At 38.4% G+C, this 22,073-nt stretch overlaps 1 protein-coding gene across 2 annotated transcripts; it reads left to right on the top strand.

The window, feature by feature from the left end:
• The first annotated feature begins 253 nt into the window (after window positions 1-253).
• On the top strand, window positions 254-20,139 carry zdhhc1 (zinc finger DHHC-type containing 1). Of its 2 annotated transcripts, none has more exons than XM_056743845.1 (11): window positions 254-843; window positions 963-1,204; window positions 1,370-1,545; window positions 1,812-1,913; window positions 2,468-2,595; window positions 2,683-2,838; window positions 11,408-11,529; window positions 13,480-13,571; window positions 16,454-16,565; window positions 16,753-16,849; window positions 17,576-20,139. In XM_056743845.1, exons 2-11 carry the CDS (start codon window positions 986-988, stop codon window positions 18,076-18,078), a joined length of 1,707 nt encoding a protein of 568 aa, XP_056599823.1. In that variant the 5' UTR covers window positions 254-843; window positions 963-985; the 3' UTR covers window positions 18,079-20,139. The 2 variants fall into 2 exon arrangements, with proteins under 2 accessions (XP_056599823.1, XP_056599815.1); XM_056743837.1 differs by having other exon boundaries at window positions 960-1,204.
• Window positions 20,140-22,073: the final 1,934 nt, after the last annotated feature.

Genomic DNA, 22,073 nt, shown 5'->3' with positions numbered 1-22,073 from the left:
GTTCGAGAGATAGACAAAACAATAAGGGGGAAAGTGGACACCCCTGTCTCGTTCCCCGCTGTAAAGGGAACGAGGGGGAAAAACAACCGACTTCTAATGAAATAGTATAAAACCAACAGAAGCTTCTTTTCTAAATTAAACAACTGACGTTTTCAATGCTTCACTGTGACATTAAAATATTTATTTATTTATTTTTAACAGTGAGACTTTTATTCTGAAACACTGTATAACGGTTTTCCCGGATGTATGTGCGTCGGTCCAATGTGATGTTGGGAAATTATGACTAAATGCCTAAATGATCCAGTGCCGTTTATTTATCGTGAAACGTTTTTAAATTAGTAATTTCACAACCTTTTACAAGTCTGTAATAAACGCGTGTATCAGCTGCTTTTTTAATCGACCGACAGATAGTCAGATTGTGAGTTTAGCGGAATAAGATGTGATTCGTTTGTCATATGATCAGTAACCGTTAACCGTAGAATCAGTCTCGTTTAATGTCGTCCTTACATAACGCTGTTTTTCAATCATTTTTACATTACTTGTTGGTCTAGCTCACGATGGCAGGTTAATGACGACATCAAGACGATACTCGCTTATGAATTGCCTTTATGTGTGATGTGAGACGGGTTACTGATCCACCTCTTCTGCTCTCAGTCTACCGTCGGTTAACAGATGTTTGTATTGTGTTTAAATGAGAGTTAGCCCCACGTTTGAAGAATGAAGTGTCAGGTTAGGGGAGGTTTTTCTGGAATGAAAAGGAAGTGTAGGTAATGTTTGCAGAAATGTGCTGTGGATCTAGATGCGGAGGAACAGCACAATGCACAGTCATCAATAAATGAACAGGTGAGTTGAGCTAAACAATATAAAATAAAATGCTGTTTTTATATGATGTCATTATTTAAAAAACATAACTATTCAAACTTGATTTGTTACATTTTGATTTAATACTTTAATGTCAGAAGTAAAGAAAGGAGGCTCCCTTCTCATGGATGTCTGCAGTAAGAACTCAAACCGCACAGCCCCAGTGAGGGAAGGGGCACCCAGGCGAGCCGATGTGCCTCTGTGCTCTCGAACCAATGGTTGGAGCTGGCCCCCACACCCCTTCCAGTTGCTGGCCTGGCTGCTTTATTTATACTTTGCTGTAACTGGCTTTGGTGTGTTTGTGCCTTTGCTACCCACACACTGGATCCCAGCTGGATATGTTGTATCCTTATTGTGTAGTTTGTCATGTGGATCTCTGTTCAATCATTTCAAAACTTTGTGATAATCTGTGGTGTTCAACTATTCTGACGGGTAATTTAGGATGTTTTTTTAGCCTCTTAGTGTTCGCTTATTAAGAACATTAGTAAATCTTTAACTCAGAGCTCAGTGTACAGTGATCACATTTGTCTGTCACCTGTTCATGCACCTGATGGCGATCTCTATCGACCCTGCAGACTACAATGTCAGAGCTAAGAGTTACAAGGGACCCCTGCCGGTGTTCGACCGCACAAAGCATGCACATGTCATTGAGAACTGTCACTGCTACCTCTGTGAAGTGGATGTGTAAGTACAGAAAGATGTTTTTGTCTGTTTATCTATTGTTGTGTGTGCATGAAACACAAGGAAGAGGAATTGCACAACCTGCTTTCTCAGTCTTGTCTCCCTGGCCTGAGCAACATACCCCCCAACAAAATTGTCTAGGTTGACCAAGAGGGCCACCTCCAAACATCACTCTGTCACAACTCGCTTGTATCTTTTCCACTTGAAAAGCAGACATATTTTCTCCACAGTTTTTTTAATGATCAATTCCTTCTATTTTTCTTTTCCAGGGGCCCTAAATCAAAACATTGTAGTGCGTGTAATAAATGTGTGGCGAGCTTTGATCACCACTGCAGATGGTTGAACAATTGTGTGGGCAGCAGAAACTACTGGTGAGTCATTTTGACTTCCTCGGTTTTTTAGGGCATTATGCGGATCTGACTGTCACCACCTGTTGTTTCTGTGGACGGCAGTTACTAGAGAGTATGTCTGCTTTAATATTATGGCTATTTTTTATGTGCTAGACTAATTTCTCACTGTAGCCAGTTTACTGCCATGAAAAAAATATGTTTATATGACATTGATGGTAATATCTTATTAGGAAGTGGTAAAGCGATTATGTGGTCAAGTGCTGTTGCTTACCATTACAAGTAAACAGTCATACACTTATAATGAAACATATGACTTTTCATTAAATAAAAACATCCATATCACGTGATGATGCCACATGCGGCGTGAATAATGTCTTAATGAAGTGCTGTATAGCTGATGTAAGCTTTGTTTATGCAAAAAAAATATGTTTTAAGTATGTCTGGTAACATCTGACTGAATATATTAACTGACATCCTTAGATGACTTTGCTGACTAAAAACCTGCATAGACTCAATGACATTTACTGTAAATCATATTCTCTCAATTAACGTCTTATTTCTCTTTGTCCTGACAGGCTATTTATCAACAGTGTGATTTCCGCTCTTCTTGGGATTGTTTTAGTTGTAGTTATTGCCAGTTTTGTCTTCATAGAGTTCTTTTTGGACCCATCAAAACTCCGATCAGACAAGCACTTTCAACAGGGTAAATGACACATTTTCAAAGTCGATGAATCTACACACACCAACGCATGTCAAGTCTGTCAGCTGCTTCATTTCTCTTTTTCTGCAGTAAAGAATGAGTCTGTGGTGTGGTTTGTCTTTCTGCCTGTGGCTCCAGTCACCACGGCAGGTCCAGCCATCCCTGCTCTGGCAGGAGTCGCCATTGCTGTGGGACTTTTATCTGCACTTTTGCTTGGCCACCTACTCTGCTTCCACGTATACCTCAGTAAGTACACTTATGAGGCCGCACTCACCAAACTGCATTCTTATTTCTTTAATATTAGCTTCACATTTACACATCTGACGTAAGTAAAAATCTCTGAATAGTGTGCTTCTGACTTTTTACCATCTGCAGTGAAATTAGCTTCAGCTGTAGAACATGTTTGTTCAAAGATTACTTATATATAAGGGATGTTGCGTATTATTCATTTTTACATCGGTTATTTGATGTGTAAAAACACATTTTTTTCCGGTGACATCGGGGGTGAGGGGTTTGCTGTGGGGTGGTCGAAGATGCGGCCGTGCGCATGACGCAATTTATTTTCAGTTTTAAAATTGCGGTAATTGGGAACGGCAATTGCTTGTATTAATGGTGGGTTCAATATCTTTCTTAAGAAAAATACTCAAAACTAATAAAAAGTACAGTGTGATTTGACCTTATATTGAAGACAGACCTTACTAAAGAAATTATTCCACCACACATAAAGCAAAAAATAAATAAAAAAAGGAAAATAAAAAACATTTACATTAGATAAGTTACCTATACAACAAAACGAGTAATCACGGCACACATTGTGCAATAAGTAAAAAACGAATTAGAAAAGAATACAAAACGAAAAACTTTTATGTTAAATAAACAAATAAGAATGAAATATGAAACGAAAAACATTTATTTTAAATAAATGGCAAAGCACTGGCTTTTGAAAATTTGAACAAATAGAAAATGAAAACTTAACTGGGTCTTGATAACATTGCATATACATATTCTAATATGTTCTTTGCCAGAAAAGCCTCCGCCATCGTCTTGTCAGTCAGCACTTTGCTCTGCTCAGATGATGAATTAAATCTAATTTGATCCTCTTATGCTGAATGCAGCAGCCGCATTCAGATTCGATGTCTGGTCTTTGACTAAACAAAGTTATTTATTACTATAAAATTAAAAATGATGGTGGGTTCGTTCCCCCGGTGGACAAGTGATGTTATCGGTAGGCGGGTGGTCACTTGTATGAGCTGTGACACAGACTATCGCAACAAGCCTATCATATATTACTGAAGACTTTAGCAATGAATTTGTTTAATTGCTTTTTTTTTCTGTCAGGTATTCACAGAAGAGTTTTTTTAATGTTGTGAGAGATGTGGTTGACCGGACAGAGTTAGGAAGAATGTTCCACCAGGAAGAAGTTGTGAAGCAGAATGAGCGGGAACGCGATTTACTGTCCTTATGAGAAGGCAATACAAGACGCCGCTGGTTTGCTGAACGCAGGGATCTTGATGGGGTGTTGGAGTGCAGGAGGGTGTGAAAGTAAGCTGGTGCAGATCCACTGATGGTCCTGTAGGCAAGCGTTAGTGACTAGAATCGGATACGGGCTTCGACCGATAGCCAGTGGAGAGAGATGAAAAGTGGTGTCACGTGAGCCCTTTTGGGCTGTTGGACGACGAGGCGTGCTGCTGCGTTCTGAACCAGCAAGGAGAGCATTGCAGTGATCCAACCTTGAGATGGGAGCCTGAGATTCCTAGTGATGACAAGGTTGCTAGCAGTATCTAGTGGTTGACAGTGTCAAACGCTGCAGATAAGTCTAGCAGAATCAGGACCGAGGATTTAGAATCTGCCTTGGCTAGCCGCAGTGCTTCTGTGACCGATTGCAGTGCCGTCTCGGTGGAGTGATTCGTTTTGAGGACAGACTGCTTGTCATCCAGTAGTTTGTTCTTGGATAGGTAGGAAGGCACCTGGTTGAACGCTGCCCTTTCAAGTGTATTTGCATTGAATGGGAGGAGAGAGACAGGTCTGTAACTGTCGGGAGTAGAGGGGTCCAATGAGGGTTTCTTTAGTAGGGGCGTGACCTGGGCCTGCTTGAATGTGGATGGAAAAGTGCCGGTGAGCAGGGAGGTGTTGATGATATGTGTGAGTGCAGGTGTGAGTATGCTGGATATGGCATGAAGGAGATCACAGGGGATTGGGTCAAGGGGAGAGGTGGTAGGGTGGCTGGAGAGAAGTCTGATTACTTCAGTGTCCATCAGTGGGGTGAAGGAGGAGAGTTTGATGGTTGAAGTGTGGGAGGTGTGTACCAAGGTCTGAGGTACCGAAAATTGTTTACTGATCGATGATGTTTTCTCAGTGAAAAATACAGCGAAGTCTTCCGCAGTCAAAGATGAAGTGGGAGTGGGAGGAGGGGGGCAAAGAAGAGAGTTAAATGTCTTGAAAAGCTGTAGATTGTTAGGTGCATTGCTCACCTTGGTGGTATAGAAAGACATTTTAGCTTTGATAAGACTAGCAGAGAAAGATGAGTGACTTGTAGTCCCCTAGGTCAGCAGGATTCTTGGTCTTGGTCCATCTCCTTTCAGCAGCCCTGAGTGTACTCCGTTGTTCACGGATGATGCCAGACAGCCAGGGGCAAGAGGGGGTGGCACGAGCTGGTCTGGAGGACAGAGGACAAGGTTATCTAGACAGGATGTAAGTGTTGAGCTTAAGGTGTTGGTGGCAGTGTCAGCATCTAGAGATGCAAAGTTGGAGGGAAGAAAGGATGTCACTTTAGCAGAGAGTGTGCTAGGGGAGAGAGAGCGAAGGTTCCGTCTAAAGTAAACGGGTGGTGGTCTTAGTGTAGTGCATGTAGGAAGGAGCATGTTGAAAGTGATGAAGAAGTGGTCCGAGATGTGAAGAGGTGTGACTTGAATGTTTTCTGTGGTGCAGTTACAGATGTAGATGAGATCCAGCTGGTTTCCTGATCTATGAGTACAGTCTGTGATGAGGCGCGTGAGGTCGAACGAGGCGGTGAGGGTGTGGAAGTCAGAAGCATAGGGTTTCTCCAAGTGGATGTTGAAGTCCCCGAAGACTACAAGAGGGCCGCCATCCTCCGGGAATGAAGAGAGCAGCACATCTTACTCTTCAATGAAGTTGTGAAGAGGACATGGGGGGCGGTAAACTACAACAACGCTGAGCTGAGTGGGAAAAGTGATATTAACAGCATGGTATTCAAATTAATAGTTGTTGCATAGGGAAGATAGTGTGGAATATTTCCAGTCATTGTTGATAGCAAACCTGTGCCTCCTCCTCTTCCGGTTTTGCAGGGAGAGTGAGAGAATGAGTAGTTTGTGGAGAGAGCAGCGGGTGTGGCGGAGTCTTCAGGACGAATCCATGTCTCGGTAAAACCAAGAATGTGAATGTCAGACTGGCTGGCAAACGCATGGATGAAGTCAGTCTTCTTAACAGCTGACTGGCAGTTCCAGAGACCCATAGAGAGAGACAGAGATGTGAAAGGGGAGATGTAAATGGGACGCGCTTGAGAGTGTGTGCGTCGTGCCTTGCGTCTTGGGTGAGAATGCTGCCTACGGAGGAGTACAGGAATAAACTTGAAACACATGTTAGTAGACAATTAAATGAAAGCAAAGGTATGTTAAGTATACTGATGTGCCTTGCCGGTGTCTTTGCTCGGTGGAGTCACGCAGGTAGAGTTGCAGGTCTTTACACTTGCGGTCTTCACACGAGGAGGCTGAACATGAGTGCTGACGCTTATCGCGCCAGCGCAGAGGCACTGCTTAAGTATGTGATGAGATTAGCGTGAACAGAATACAGCTAGAACACGCCTTCTCGATTAGCAAAACAAAGTCTGAAACGACTTGAATGGGCCACAGATCAAACAGCGATCAACTAGGTCGGTGCTTTTAAGTGCAAACTTATAATGTCAAGCCGCAACGAGCGGCTAACGGGAACTTTACTTCAGTACCATGCAACAAAAACGCTAACAACTTACTAATCAGTCAACGAGTAATTAAATAAATAAGCTCAGACTATCAGTCAACGAGTAATTAAATAAATAAGCTCAGACTATCAGTCAACGAGTGATTAAATACACAAGCCTAAATAATCTTAACTAACAACAGGCAACAGTCCAGTTCAACAGTTAAAACAAGGTAACAGGGTAAATAGCAGACTCGCGTACTACAGCAGACTTGTGATGACTTTCGCTTCTCCAGGAGCGACTACGAGTTGACTACATGTTGGATTTGGTGTCTTGTTTGGACTTAATTCTGCTGCATAAGAGAGACAACAGTAAACTGTATTTTTCACAGTTGAGGTCATTCACCACTTTATGCTGTCAACAGGGTCATTTAACTGGGGTGGATGTATGCAGCATTGTGTCAGCCATTGTAACCACGGCAACACAACACCACATGCATATTACATTTTCTAAGGCCACACCAAGAGTCATCTTATGATCTATCTTTTTTATGGTTATTTGACATTCTGTTGCTGTGGATGTTATTATAATTAACTAGGGATGCTCACATTGACCGTTTAACCGTTAACCAGCCTTTTTCTCTGCTACGGGCAAAGGATGACTTCACCGCATTGAGGGGCTGAGGGACGGGCCTGTGTTTTGTAAAATCTTGGACGAGAACCTTCTCCCCTTAACTAGATCACTGAAGATGGGCTGTGTATGTGCCTTTAAAATGACCCAAAACATATTGCCAAGACAACCAAAGAGTGGTTTAAGGAGAATCAGATTAAATGTCCTAGCCAGTCTCTAGAACCTATTGCTATAGAAAATCTGTGAAGGAGGCTAAAACTCCAATTTGCTGAGTGACAGCAAGACATCGTAAAGATTGACAGAGGAGTGGACTAAAATGTATCATGACACATGTGCAAACCTGGTGACCAACTATTAGAAATGATTTACCTCTGAGCTTGCCAACAAGGGTTTCTCCTCCAAGTACAAAGTTATTTTTTCTCAGGGATCAAATACTTCACTGACTGAAATGCAAATGCGTATATAACCTTAATATATCATTTTCCCCCTGATTTTTTTATATTCTGTCACTATCATTTAAAATACACCCACCGTAAAAATTGTAGACCCTTAATTTCTTTGTAATTAGGCAAACTTACAAAATCAGCAGGGGATCAAATCATTATTTCCCTCACTGTAACTCCTTATGTAGATTTGCTTTAAGTTGTTCATATCATAAGTATCTTTACCATATGTATCAAAAACTCAATTGGTCTTAAATCTAGAAGAAATTTTTATTGGTTTTAATTTATCTTTAAATGTGTGCACTATGTGTGTCCTTGGTATTTGAAACAGACCCTGTATCGATCTTCTTACTCATTTCGAGTAGTGCAATTCCCTTTTTTTGTACCAACTCAACTCAACTCAACTTTATTTATATAGCGCTTTTTACAATTTTCATTGTTACAAAGCAGCTGTACATGAGACACATTTAATACAAGTATGAATTCTAAAGCAGCCCCCCCGGCCAGGCAGATAGTGCAAAACAATATGCAAACGGTGGTGAGGAACCCAAAACTCCCATCGAGAAAAAAAACCTCAGGGGAACCCAGGCCCAACCAGGGGATTCCAGTTCCCCTCTGGCAAAAGCTGCTGCCTCTGCACAAGCTCATCAGTGCTTGCACAACAAGGCTTAATAAAAATATAAAAATTAAAGATTATCATTAACAATCTAATAGCATTTGAAATGTTGTAGAAAAAAACAAAGTTGTCGCGTCCTTTATCCAGCTCTATCCTCTTAGCACTTGTCAGGTCACCGCTTCCCATTCTCAGCTCTGCCATCAGGTCTGGGCATGAACTGCATCCTGCGGTAACCTTGGAACAAAGAGACAAGACTGGCTGAGAGTAGAGTACTGTTCTGCACTCTTTGATGCAACAAGTACATCATTTGTTGTTGGATGTGTTCCTGGTTCCGGTTGATCTAAATAATGCAGCCTAAATCCTCTGAGGATTAATATTATGGAGGTGTAGTGTATGCAAGATTAAAAAGATGAGTCTTTAGTCTAGATTTAAACTGACAGAGTGTGTCTGCCTCCCGGACCGTGCAGGGAAGAATATTCCAAAGTTTAGGCGCTAGATAAGAAAAGGATCTACCACCTGCACTTGATTTTGAAATTCTAGGTATTACCAACTGACAGGACCCCTTAGAACGTAATGTACGTGGTGGTCTGTAATACAATAGAAGTTCATTCAAATACTGCGGCGCTAGACCATGTAGGGCTTTATAGGTAATAAGCAAGATCTTAAAGTTAATGCGATGCTTTATAGGTAACCAGTGCAAGGTTGACAGAACCGGGGTTATATGCTCATACTTTTTTGTACGTGTAAGAACTCGAGCTGCCGCGTTTTGAACCAGTTGCAGTTTTTGTAATAGGCCCGCAGGGCAACCACCTAGAAGTGCATTACAGTAATCTAGTCTTGATGTCATGAATGCATGAATTAATTTCTCTGCATCTGACAGTGACAGCATATGACGTAATTTAGATATATTCTTAAGATGGAAAAATGCAATTTTACAGGTGTTTGCGACATGGCTTTCAAATGAGAGAGTACTGTCAAATACAACGCCAAGATTCTTAGCTGATGACGAGGATTTTATGGAGCATCCGTCAATCGTTAAGCAGTATTCTTGGTTGTTACGCATAGCAGTTTTCGGTCCAGTAAGTAACACTTCTGTTTTGTCCGAGTTTAGTAGTAAAAAATTGTTACTCATCCACATTTTTAAGTCAACTATGCAATCCTTTATTCGATGAAACTGCTGGGTTTCATGAGGCATCGAGGAAATATAAAGTTGAGTATCATCAGCATAACAGTGAAAGCTAATTCCGTGTCGCTTTATTATATCTCCTAGAGGTAGCATGTATAATGCGAAGAGCAGGGGTCCCAAGACTGAGCCCTGTGGTACACCGTACTGGACTTGTGATTTGCGGGACACCTCATTGTTTATTGCTACAAATTGAAAACGGTCGGATAAATAAGACTTAAACCATTTCAATGCTATTCCGTTAATGCCGACGTAATTTTCGAGTCTATGTAGAAGTATGCTGTGGTCAATGGTGTCAAATGCAGCACTGAGGTCTAGCAGCACCAATAACGAAATACAGCCACGGTCAGACGCTAAAAGCAGATCATTTGTAACTCTGATCAAAGCAGTCTCTGTACTGTGACATGCTCGAAATCCAGACTGGAATTCATCATTAATGTCATTCCTTTGGAGGAAGGAGCATAATTGAGTTGAAACTACTTTTTCCAGAACTTTAGATATAAAAGGTAAATTCGATATAGGCCTGTAATTCCCTAGTTCTTTGGGGTCGAGTTTTTTTTTTTTTAAAAGAGGCCTTATAACAGCCACCTTAAATGCTTTAGGCACATGTCCTAATGTCAGAGATGAGTTAATAATACTAAGAAGAGGATCTATAATTTCGGGGAGCATTTCTTTCAGTAGTTTTGTAGGTATAGGGTCTAGCATGCATGTTGATGATTTAGATGATTTAATGATTTTAGACAGTTCATCGTGATCTACTGTAGAAAATAATTGCAATTTCTCCTTAGGGGTGCTGTAGTTAGTTTGTTCAGCGGATTTCACTACAGGTTGCATTGTTATAATTTTTTCTCTTATATCTTGGATTTTACTTGTGAAGTAGTTCATAAATTCATCACTGTTATGCTGATAATCAGAATCTGACGTCGATGACGACTTATTTTTTGTTAATTTAGCCACGGTGTTAAATAAGAACCTAGGGTTGTGATGGTTTTCCTCTATTAGTGTTGAAAAGTAGGCGGATCTAGACGTTTTTATTGCATTCCTGTAATTTCGAGTACTATCCTTCCATGCTATACGAAATACCTCTAAATTCGTTTTCTTAAAGTTGCGCTCCATTTTACGGGATGCTTTTTTTAGAGTCTGAGTGTGTTCATTAAACCACGGTGTTGGGCTGCTATTTTTAATTTTCTTTAAACGCAGAGGAGCAACTGTGTCTAATATTTCCGAGAAAGTAGAGTTAAAATTTTCAATAGTAGTGTCAAAATCGTCAACGTTATTACTCATGCTGGATATTTTAGACAATTCAGGCAGATTATCGAGAAACGCATCTTTGGTAGTTGAAGTAATCGTTCTACCATATTTGTAACAAGGAGTTTACCTAGATTGTACCTAATATCTAGTGAAGCAGGGCGTAGGTCCATTCAGCATAAAGCTCCCACTGATTGGAATAATCTTTGATATCAGTATCTTCTCTATGTTGTTTTAGGCTAGCCTTTTTTTCTTATCTTAAAATAACTTGTGTATATTTATGATTACATTTTTTCTCTTTCTTTCTTTTGTTTATGATATTGTTGATTGTTTTTTTTTGAAGTATGATGTGGCAGTGGGGGACTGGTTGAGCGTGTTTTTGTGTTGTATATTTTGTCTTACATGTTTGTTTGTATCTTGTGCCTATGTTGTAAAGTTTTGTTTAATGTTTATAGTACCCCCTTGAAAATTAGATGTTACATCTCAAGGGGCTAACTATCCTCTCAACTAATTGAAATTGACCAAAAAAAATTGATATTTGATTTAAAATATCGCATTGAAATACATGAGCCACAAGGGGGCATTGAGAGGAAATAATGACGGTAGAGGTAGACGTTCCCAGTCTGCTACAGAGTTATTTATGAATTATTAGTTTCATATTTTAAGACGTTTCAAAATATTAACATAAGATATAGTTACAGTACCTGTATTAATATTATAGTCCATATGAATGATGCATAGACATTTAATTTAAGACTTTCTGGTCGTTTTCTTCACAGTGTGGAACAGACTCAGTACTTATGAGTACATTGTGCAACAGCGACATCGACAGGAGGTTGGCGATTCCAGAAAAGCCCCTTCAGAGAATGGATCTGCCCTTCCAAAGACAAATCTTATCAAGGTACAATCCACACAAACATGTGCATAGCACAGCTGAAATTAGTAATAAACAAAAGCAGTTTGATTGTGACAATACTTAGTTTTGTGTTAAGTTTCACTTGTTATTTTAAGATGGCTAAAAAGGATAAAAAAAATATTAGAGCTGATGTTTGCCTGTGTTTTATTAATGTTTTGAATACTATTTTGAGATACACATGTATGACCCTGGATGTCTTATGGGTACATTTTTCGAAATTTTGAATTTTAGATCAATATAAAGTTTGTTTATTCAGCTGTCAGGTGATGTATGGTTTGTTAGGGTAGGACAATATATATATATATATACACAAAGATGCAACCATTAAAAAATCTGTGGGTGCAAAAACAACAAATATTGAGAAAATTGCCTTGTTAGTTGTAAATCAGAGGCACTGTAGCAGGCCATCCACTCGCAAAAAATGAAGTTTTATATATTTGAGTAAGGAAATGTACAAAATATCTTCATGGAACATGATCTTTACTTAATATCCTAAAGATTTTGAGGATAAAAGAAAAATCGATAATTTTGACCCATACAATGGATTTTTGGCGTTTACTTAAATAAATTCCTGTGCTACTTAAGACTGGTTTTGTGATCCAGGGTCACATATATACATGACTGCACTAAATAATTATTTTAGTGTTTTTGTTTTCTATAAATCTGTCAAGTGCTAGTTGGATCAAAGTGTTGAAATATAGCAAGTGTTGCCTGCATTGGCAGTTTGTCTTGATCATGGCAACCTAGTTGTTTTAAAAACCAGGTTGTTAAAACAACGTAGTGTGGGTACGAAATCGTCTGCGCAGTTGCTTCTCAGAGCAATTAACACATTCCCAGGAAAACGTCTCCACCAGGCTGCTGCCAAATCCACACAGGGGCGGCACATTGAGCTCACACTGAGCAATGGGAAATGAGCACACACCATGAGTTCACTTCCTACCACAGAACACAAGCTGTGTGTTGTAGAGACTCTTTTAAAGGACCATTAATGCTGGACTTTAAATATAAGGCTGTAAGCAGGCGTAACAATAACATTGCTTTTAAACAGACCCACCCAATAGCCAAAATCAAACTCTGGATTAGCTTTTAAAGTAAGCTATTATGTGAGAGATGTGAAGCTGCCAGTAAGCCTGTGGAAGATTGGTTGCCAGGGACATTGATTGCTAATATTTATAAATGGTTGGCAAGTGGCCATGTGAAAAGTTTCAAAATGTATTTTGTCCAAAAAAGTAGAAAAATGAAACAATGTAACCAGTGGTAATGCTTTTATAAGGCTTGAGAGGCATGCAATATTTCATGATTCTATCATATGTGGACAGGTTGAGACGTAAATGAGTAAATGCTTTCTCAAGGATTATGTAAGTTGACCCCAGTGGTACACCTCATGAAAGGACGTGTGCATGTGACTTCACTGTTCTTTAAGAACTGTTTGCTTTGGCTCGCTATACAGATCCTTGTGTTGGGCAGGGCTGCCGTCTCACTAATCATACATATCACCACATACTGTATACAAGTGCACGTGTTCCACCAGTACCCCACACACCCAGAAGACACACAGACTTACATGCACATACTCTCAGATTCTATTCTCAAAACGACAAAAACAATTGTATACATACGCTCTTTGCAAAAAAACCCTTGATGGTTGTTTATTGAATGGTTGGATGTCTATAATAAATTAGGTTTAGCAAAGACGGACAATACAGCGGAGAAAAAGCCCTGAGAAGCTAAATGGTCATGGTCAATTACTTTGATCACTCGTTCAGAATTGAAAGCTTCTGTTAATAGAAATACTCCAGTAAATATTTGAACATTCATTTTAAGTTTTGATCTGTACTAGTCAGAATCTCACAATTCTCACAAAATCACAGAGTCTGATAAAAACCTTTGTGCTTGTCTGTCTCTCATTGCTTTCGTTTCATTGCTTTGCTGCAGCAACAGGTAAGTTACACCGGAACATTAGGTTACACCAACCCTGAGATGGAGGTAGAAGATCCCACCGCCATGAGGTCCCAAGAAGGATCAGCGTAAGTCCTGCTAGACCAGTAATGTAATGTGATTGACATGTTCTGATTGACATGAAGTTCACCCAAAACTAGAAATTCTGTCATCATTTAGTCACCCTCTTGTTGTTTAAAATCTGCATATGACTCATTCTTCTGTGGAACACTAAAGAAAATATTAAAAGAATGTCTCAAGTGATTTTGTGTCCTAACAATGACAGTTCGTGGGGGCCAATGTTGTTAAGTTACCAACAATCAGATTTTTTGTTCTAAAGAATAAAGAAAGTCAAACAGGTTTGGAATGACATAAGTTAAAACTGTAAGAGATCATCTTAAAGGGTAGAATCAAAGCTTTTATGAGTTTACGTCTTTGAGAGTTAGGAATTAATTCATTAGTTTCTTATCTGATTGTATGCCATTAAAAATCTGTCTTTCGTCAGGCATCGGATAGCCTCATATATTCCATTGATTCTTTTCTTTAATTTTCAGGCCTGTAACGTAAGCAGTTATTTAGAAAAAGTTATCGGAGTCTGGTTTGGTCCCTGTCACCTATTGCATAATAAAGCACCAGTCTGCACTAACGGTAACTTCATAATGACAATTACAAAGAAGGCTTTCACAGTGTTGCCATAGTGACTGTTTTCTAAACACATTCTTTCCCATGAATCTATTGACAGTGCAGATTGAAAGATATTTACAGTGCTACCAGTGACATATCCTGGTTATTATACAGTGAAGACCTGACTGTGAAGCTGCTGTAAACCGTGTTCAGTTTTATGCAATGTAGTGACTTTATTTAACAGATCAGTGAAGTCCATCCCATACGTATTCAATTACAATGTGAAGCTACAGCTCTGTTTGATTATAATAGGAGGTATTCAATGTAGAATTTGCATGTAAGAGGTTGTGATTGTAATGCCTAACATTTACACTGTCACTAAGCCTTATGTTAAATGAGGTGAATGTTTGATATGTTCCTGTGCAAACCACGATCATTGTGTGTGGCACAAAGAGTGAAGTGATTCAAAGGAGGAAGACCGAAAAGAGAAAAGGGACTTGCGTTTTGGGAGTGTCAGTTGTCAGATGAGATCATAGATCATCATAAGGATACATCTAAAAAGAGGTGTGGATATGTGATTGCATGTGGACATAAGCCAACAGTGGCCTGGACAGTAGATTGAATTCCTCTTCAATGTCTGCTGAGATACTGTGATGTGACAGATCAGCAGTTATGGGTGGGTGATGGGCAGTACAACAAGAAATTTTGCGTTCGCTCCACCCCTTGTGTGTCTAATAAATATTTTTTGACATTTCAGATCCCCATTTTGAAGGGGTGTTCCATAAGACTGACATGACACCTTCATAATCAGGACATGATACGTCATGAATATGAAGAAGATGTTATGCATGTTTATAAGACAACAGTCATTAAGTGTCTTTGCTGATTTATGTCATTTTTAATGCAAAGATGACATTGTTTGAGTTGTCTTTATGACAACTTGACATAAAGAAATACATAACATCCTATCAGTGTCTTTGTCATGACAGCTTGACATTACCAATGTCAAAGATTCAAAGATAGTTTAAGAGGACCTATCCCTACCCTTAACCTAAACCTAATCACTTGTCATCCATTAAACTTAACACACCAGTAATTTTACAGTACATATATTTATTCCATAAAATGAACAGAACCGTATAAACGTATTACAAACAAGTCGCTTTGCAAACCTTCTGAACTGAACCCATACGATAACTTAGTTTGAGGAACTCCGGGAAAACAGACGCATTTTTTTTGCAAATATTATTTTACGGAGATCAACACATCTGTAAACTAGCCGGAACATTAGAATGGCGTAATCGGTAACGAGAGCCAATAGCATTTCACACTCAACGCTAACGCAATGACGCTTTCTGTCATGAGACAGACGAATACCAATGATATTTCACTTTAAAGGCTGACATAACTTGCCGCAAGATTGAAAAAATCTGGAAACACAGCAGGAACCGGAAGACAGCAAATGGTCATCGTTTTCACGTAGGTTCCTCATATAAGTACAAGTACACTTGGAATATTTGTACGTTTTAAACATTTTAACTGTTTTGTATCTGTATCGTGTGTTTTCTGTTATTTATTAAATAAATGTGTTGCGTTACTTGCTCTAAAGGCCTGCATGTATGTGTATGTGTAATGTAAATACAGTTATCACGACATTTTGAATTGAAAATAAAATCACAACACATGCTAGTTTTGCTAAATAATACCTCAAAATGTACATTTTCAATACTTATGTCATATGGGTTGAAGGATGTTACATTTAAATGTCATTAATAGTTAAAAAGCTGTCAAATAGTTTTATATCAGTGTCATGAATACTTTTCTTGATCTCAACTACATTGGAACAAATTTAACCTGTCATTAAAATGTCATTAAGTGTTAATACTCCGTCAAATAGTTTTATAACAGTGTCATAAATTCTTTTCTTGACCTCAACCACAGTGGTAAGAATTAACATGTTTATGACGGATTTATGACAGGTTATGTTGTCTTGGTAATGTCAAGTTGTCATGACAAAGACACTGACAGGTTAGGATGTACTGCTTTGTCAAGTTGTCTCTAAGACAACTCAAACAATTTCATATTTGCATTAAAAATGACATAAACCATTGAATGACACTTGATAAAACATGCATAAAATCTCCTTCATATTCATGACATGTGTCAGGTCATGATTATGAAGGTGTCATGTCAGTCTTATGATCACCCCTTCAAGAAAAGTGTTATCGTTTAGGACATACTATATGATGTAATTCAGCCTTATTTCTCAGTGACACAGATTTCCAGTGTCTATAATTTAAAAAAATACTTTTATTATAGGTTTTGAGTTTTTGGTATCTGCTTGCAGGCGTTATGGCAACGGCAGGGCTAGAAGCTCATCTGAACAAATGGGTGAAGAAGATCACCTTCCTGCTGTCCTACAGTCGAAAGCATCACCTTGCTCACACAAACACACACAGGTGCAACAAAGTAGCACACACACCAGCACTAACTACACCTAAAACTGGTTTATATCAATATAATTTTCAGAGTTTAAATATACAACTTATTGTTGATTTGTTGAGTTTAGCTTCATACCTTTACAGATGTTTACTACAGCCTCCTTAAGCCTCAACATGTGGTTACATTTCTTATGTATTTGCATAGAAAAAAAAGAAGGCACGCAAAGTTGCATCCGAGATGAGCAGTGACAGGTCCACTGACACCAGCGCCGCCAGAGGCATGCCAAAAACTTCTGAGCAGGGTAAGACATTTCCAAACAGTGTATTTATCAGATTATTTATCAGTCTGTATTTTGCTTATGTCTTAAGGGTAAGTGGTAAATTGTAAAAATCGTACAAGACCATAATTACCTGGTAATAAATTATTTTCTTTTCCTGATTCCTGATTTTGTTCATACCACACTCATTGAAGAGATAAAATAAAAATAGTTGCATGTTCTTACACTTTCTGTTTACATTGTTCAAATGAGTTTTCATAGCCTCTTTCACCCCAATTTTAGTAGTTTTGAGTATTGCATGTAGTTTCCCATCACGTTGGTGTTAAAATGTAATAGCTTCTTATGCCATAGTCACACTAGACTTGAGCATGTGAAATTTAGTCGGACAGTGCTGTAAAAGGGGGCGAGAGCGAATCCTCCATCTAAAATGTCTGTACCATGAGATCATGTTGTGAAGTTTTGATCTTCTAACGCATTCACGTGACGCAGGTCAGAGTTCACCAAACATTGCTATGCAGCGAAATAAGAAATATTTTCAAACAGGCTAGCGTTTCTGGTCTGATGCATTTGCAGGTGAATGAATGAATGTCAATGGAACGAAAAGTTTAGTGTGACCGTGCATTTATGCTGTATTTTAGAAAACATTTGTATTATACTGTATATCATTTTTTTTTTAAATGGTGTCAGTTCGTATGCAGTCTCCTGTGTGATTTGTGTCTGTACATTTGTGTCCTTCCTTTACACAATTAGAGTCCTCTGTAGCTGCTACCACCGTGTCATCCTCTCTTGGTCAACACTTACCCTTCCCAGCATATCCCCTGCGGACCGCTCTCCCCCCTCTTGCGCATGTACAGGCGTCCGGCCCCCCCGCTGAGTATCATTCTGACTCCGCAGAGTCTCTGGAGGAGATTCCTGTAGCAATGGCACGGCTCGGCAGTGCTGCCCAGGCAGGGGCTCCAGCCGCCATCTACACATCTGCTTCTGCCACTTACCCCTCTTCCCTCCAGTGCACTTTGCCTCCCTTGGCTGTTGGGCAGCCTCTACCCTCCCCTCAGCCCAGGACCAAGAGGAAGGTGATAACTTATAAAGCTTCAGGGCAGAGATTTGAGATGGAATCCCATAATGCATCTGTGTTTGCAAGTCGAGAAAGCAGGGAAGGTTCTGTGCCTCGAGAAGGCACAAACGCTGTAGAAGGTCTCAAAATGAAGAAAAGGAAACGAACGGGTAAAAAGAGAAGTGTGGAAGATTCTTAGCTTGGATTTAGATTGGGAACCCCACTGGCGTAGGAACTACTACACTACAGAGATACATCGGTTCTTGTCAGGACTTGTTTTACGTGTTTCTGTATCAGAAAACACCAGATGCATTTGAAGAGGATTGCATAGACTTGAGCAGCACAAGAAACATGATGCACATGATGGAAGAAACACTGAATGTCAACAAAGATGCTGGATCCAAACAACATTTCTGTACCTTTTCCTGCATGGTCAAAACAACAAGGTTGTCCTTGATCGAGGACATTCACTCTTAACTCTTCAAAAAGTTGCTGAACACATGTCTCATAGTGGGCTATTAAAGGTCTGATCTCGGATCAGAAATATGTGTATTGAAATATTTGTGAGGTTATCAGAAGTAAAGTCATGGACATTGACGCACAATCATCTAAGGAATCTTTTGTGTGAAATCCCAATCCTAGGCTCAATTCCAGTACTCCAGTCACTATGACTAAATGTAGCATTGCACATTTCATTTTAACGTATTCCACACATTTTATTTATTTATAAATGTTAATTGCCAAAGTTTAATATTTACAGTAGTTTTTTTAAAAGATGAAACACACTTTTCAATGATTGGTTGTCTTAGTTTTTTCAGTATTTTTATATCCAAGGGTCACCTTATTTTTTTAATTAGTTTTGTTTCCGTTATTGGTATTATGAGGTTTGTTCATGTTTTTCATTTTCAATTAGCTTTTATGTCTCATTGTTTGAATTAAGTCCATGTATAAGTTTTGGTAAGTGTTCTATACTACAGACTACAGAGGATACAGAGTATGATATTTGAACAATACAATCATTATGCTTTCTGTTATAATACCCATAACACTTAACAAATCAACGTTGCATATTTCACAGTGCTGCAAGATTTTGACTCTGATGAATGATCCTTCTCACACGCTGTTTAGAAAACCCTGTCACACATTTTCAGTTTGTTAGTTTTGATGAGATCATTGATGGTTTTTACTGTGATCTATAAAACTGCTAGATGTAATGCAGTGATATGTTGATTTAGGAAGGGGGAAGCAATATAAAAATATGATATTATGTTATTTATCAATAATCAGAATTTCTGGTGATTTTTGTATTTTGTTTCCATTTTCTTATTTTAATTTAGACATTATGTACAATCTGAAGAACGAGTGTTTTATTTTTGTAATATTTGCCTCCCTTCAATAAATATTTGCACTGTAGAAAAATTGAACAATATACAACATTTCTTTTAAGTAAAAAAGTAGACTGAAGAAAAAGGGTAAACCGACATCATTGAGGAGATGAAATTGGGAGCAAATGGAAAATTTGTTCTTAAAGGGATATTTCACCCAAAAATGAAAATTCTGTCATGAATTACGCGTGCATCTTCAAGTACCTGTATAAATGTCTTTGTTCTGTTGAACACAAAGAAAGATATTTAGAAAAATGATTTCTGGGGCACAACCATAGTTTGAAAAATTGTGTAATTGTTTGTTCTTTTAAACACAAAAGATATTTTGAAGAATTTAGGAAAACAACAGTTCTTTGACTACCCCAGAAATCTTATTTGCTTACATTCTTCCACATATCTTTCTTTATGTACAGCAGAACAAATACATTTATACAGTTTTCCAACAACTTGAGTGTTAGTAATTCATGCAGAATGTTCAGTTTTGTGTGGAATATCCCTTTAAAGGAGTATTTTACCAAAAATCCATCCCATTTATTCAAACCTATAATGCAATATATATTTTTTTAATTTTCATTGTCCATACAATGTAGATTTAAAGTTGTTTGGTTGCCAACATTCTTTAAAATATCTTCTTTTTTTTCTATATTGCATTGTGGGATAAAATATGCTTAATTTCCATAGAGGCTTTTATTGAGAATATGCACTCAGGAATAGATCAGAGGAATTAAGTTTTTATTTCAAGTATCTGATTCCAAACCTTTCGAATTCAATTCCAGAATTGGAACTTATTTTTTATTTTCAGCACCGATGGTGACATGCCATTCTTTTAACAAAAAATATATTTTATATGTATAAAATATGTATATTTAATCATTTTTATTTTCTACGTTCCTTGTGTACACCCTGACACATTCGAGAAAGTAGCTCCAGTAGTAAAGTTAGTCACATGACCTTTATACTCTTTGGCACATCACAGTGTCCATAGCAACGCTTGGACAACACAAACAGATCACAACACAACTGTAGCTCAGTTGAAAAATGATATAAATCCAGTTGATGACATAAATCCACTATTCACAATGTGTAGCTGTAGACAGTCGGGCTTGCATGTCACCCAAACACCTGCTCTAGCGTGTTGGTATATTTAAATGCAACACAGGCTTATCTGTTAAGAACACTAGTATTCCCTGGCATGTCAGAGATCCTGGAGTCAAGAAACTACAGAAGGTGAAAGCAGGATTAGTTGATGATAGAACGTACGCTACAAAGTAAAACAAAGAGAGAGAAACCTTTTTCATCATGATAAGTCATTGTAGGCCATGTGTGTGTTTAACCGGTTAGCTGTTTTTACCAACAATAAGGCTATAATATCATTTGCATGTGTGCTTGTGATTTTCTTTGTTTAGAGAATGGGACTATTGTCTTGGATTGAAGCACAGGCCTTGTGGATTCTGTCCAGCAGTATAAAATAATTCCAAGTCTCCATTCTCTTCTGTTTTTAAATTGTGTTCCATGTTCCACCCTATTTCTAATATTAAACTCCCATAAAACCTTACTGTCTGTTCTACTGTTAAAAATCATGCAAATCTTTTTCATCGGTATATAAAAGATATATAGAAATCTAATAAGCCTTTAAAAAATCTAGTGTTTTAAAGTTTGATTTCCTTTCTCAAAGCATACTGTTTTTTATTCGACTTTCTTTTCCTGTCTTACTTCCGCCACAGTCCTATTCCCTTCTTGCTTTTCTCCGCCACTTCTGTTTTGAAACCCAGGTGACCCATTTTGCAATATTAAGTGTATTCCCTGTAACCATAGCATCCGTTATAACATCGTAACACTGTCAGTCAAAGTTCCTCTGGTGAGGAGAGGCATGCAGTAGATCATGTGACAGGACTCACAGTGACCGCAGTAGCATTACTTATAGAAACCTTTTGACTGGAGTCTGAGGTGCATTGCACGCAATCAAATCAACAGAGATAACTACAAAATGTCAGTTTTCACATTCCATTTGTGATCAGAGCATTGTCAGTGGTACAGCTTTTTAGGCTGCACTGATCATCATAAGCAAACAAAGGATCTACTGTATTATGCCTTGCATAAAGACCTCTCCTGATTTATAACAATAACAATTTTGTAGACACATACTGTTAAAAAAAACCCTCTATTTTATAGGCTACAATTCTTAATTCAATTTTCTACTTCTACACTTTTTCAAAACCCTATTACATTTAGTTGTAAACTAAATTAAAGTAATCAAACACATTCATTACTCAGAATGAACTCAATGGGTTGTATCCAGCTCTAGTATCTTTTTAATCAAGTTGTATGTTATTGCTCAGACTTCATCACATTAAAGAAGAAAGAACAAAAAAGTAAACAAATCCGAAAGCAGATAAGTGAAAAGAAACCAGATCCAAACCAGTATATCCATTTCCATGTCTGCTTCACGTATCTTAATCTGCCGGCGTTTGCTCCAAACAGGTTGACGTAATTAAGTAGGAGTAAATAAATAATAAACAATAATCTTTGCATGCGTCTGAGGCAGGCTTGATGAATAAAGAGTCATTAAAAACCGAAACGTGTTTTTGTGTCACTTATCAATGTCTCTCTGTTTCATTCATTTCCAATTATGATCTCATCTATAGTCTATAAAAAAAAACTAAGAAAATAAGCCATGCTTGCAGCAGTGGTCTCCGTGACAACAGTTAAAACAAAGGCTGAATTATGAAGTGATTGTTTGATGCCATGTGCTTGACCCTCGAGCATGTCCCCCGCATTTGTCTGTTTCTCCCTCCGCCCGCACCCATTA

The sequence above is a fragment of the Triplophysa dalaica genome, chromosome 1 (genome assembly GCF_015846415.1).
Source record: "Triplophysa dalaica isolate WHDGS20190420 chromosome 1, ASM1584641v1, whole genome shotgun sequence".
NCBI classification, from domain to species: domain Eukaryota; kingdom Metazoa; phylum Chordata; class Actinopteri; order Cypriniformes; family Nemacheilidae; genus Triplophysa; species Triplophysa dalaica.
This window is presented reverse-complemented; position numbering and strand designations above follow the sequence as displayed.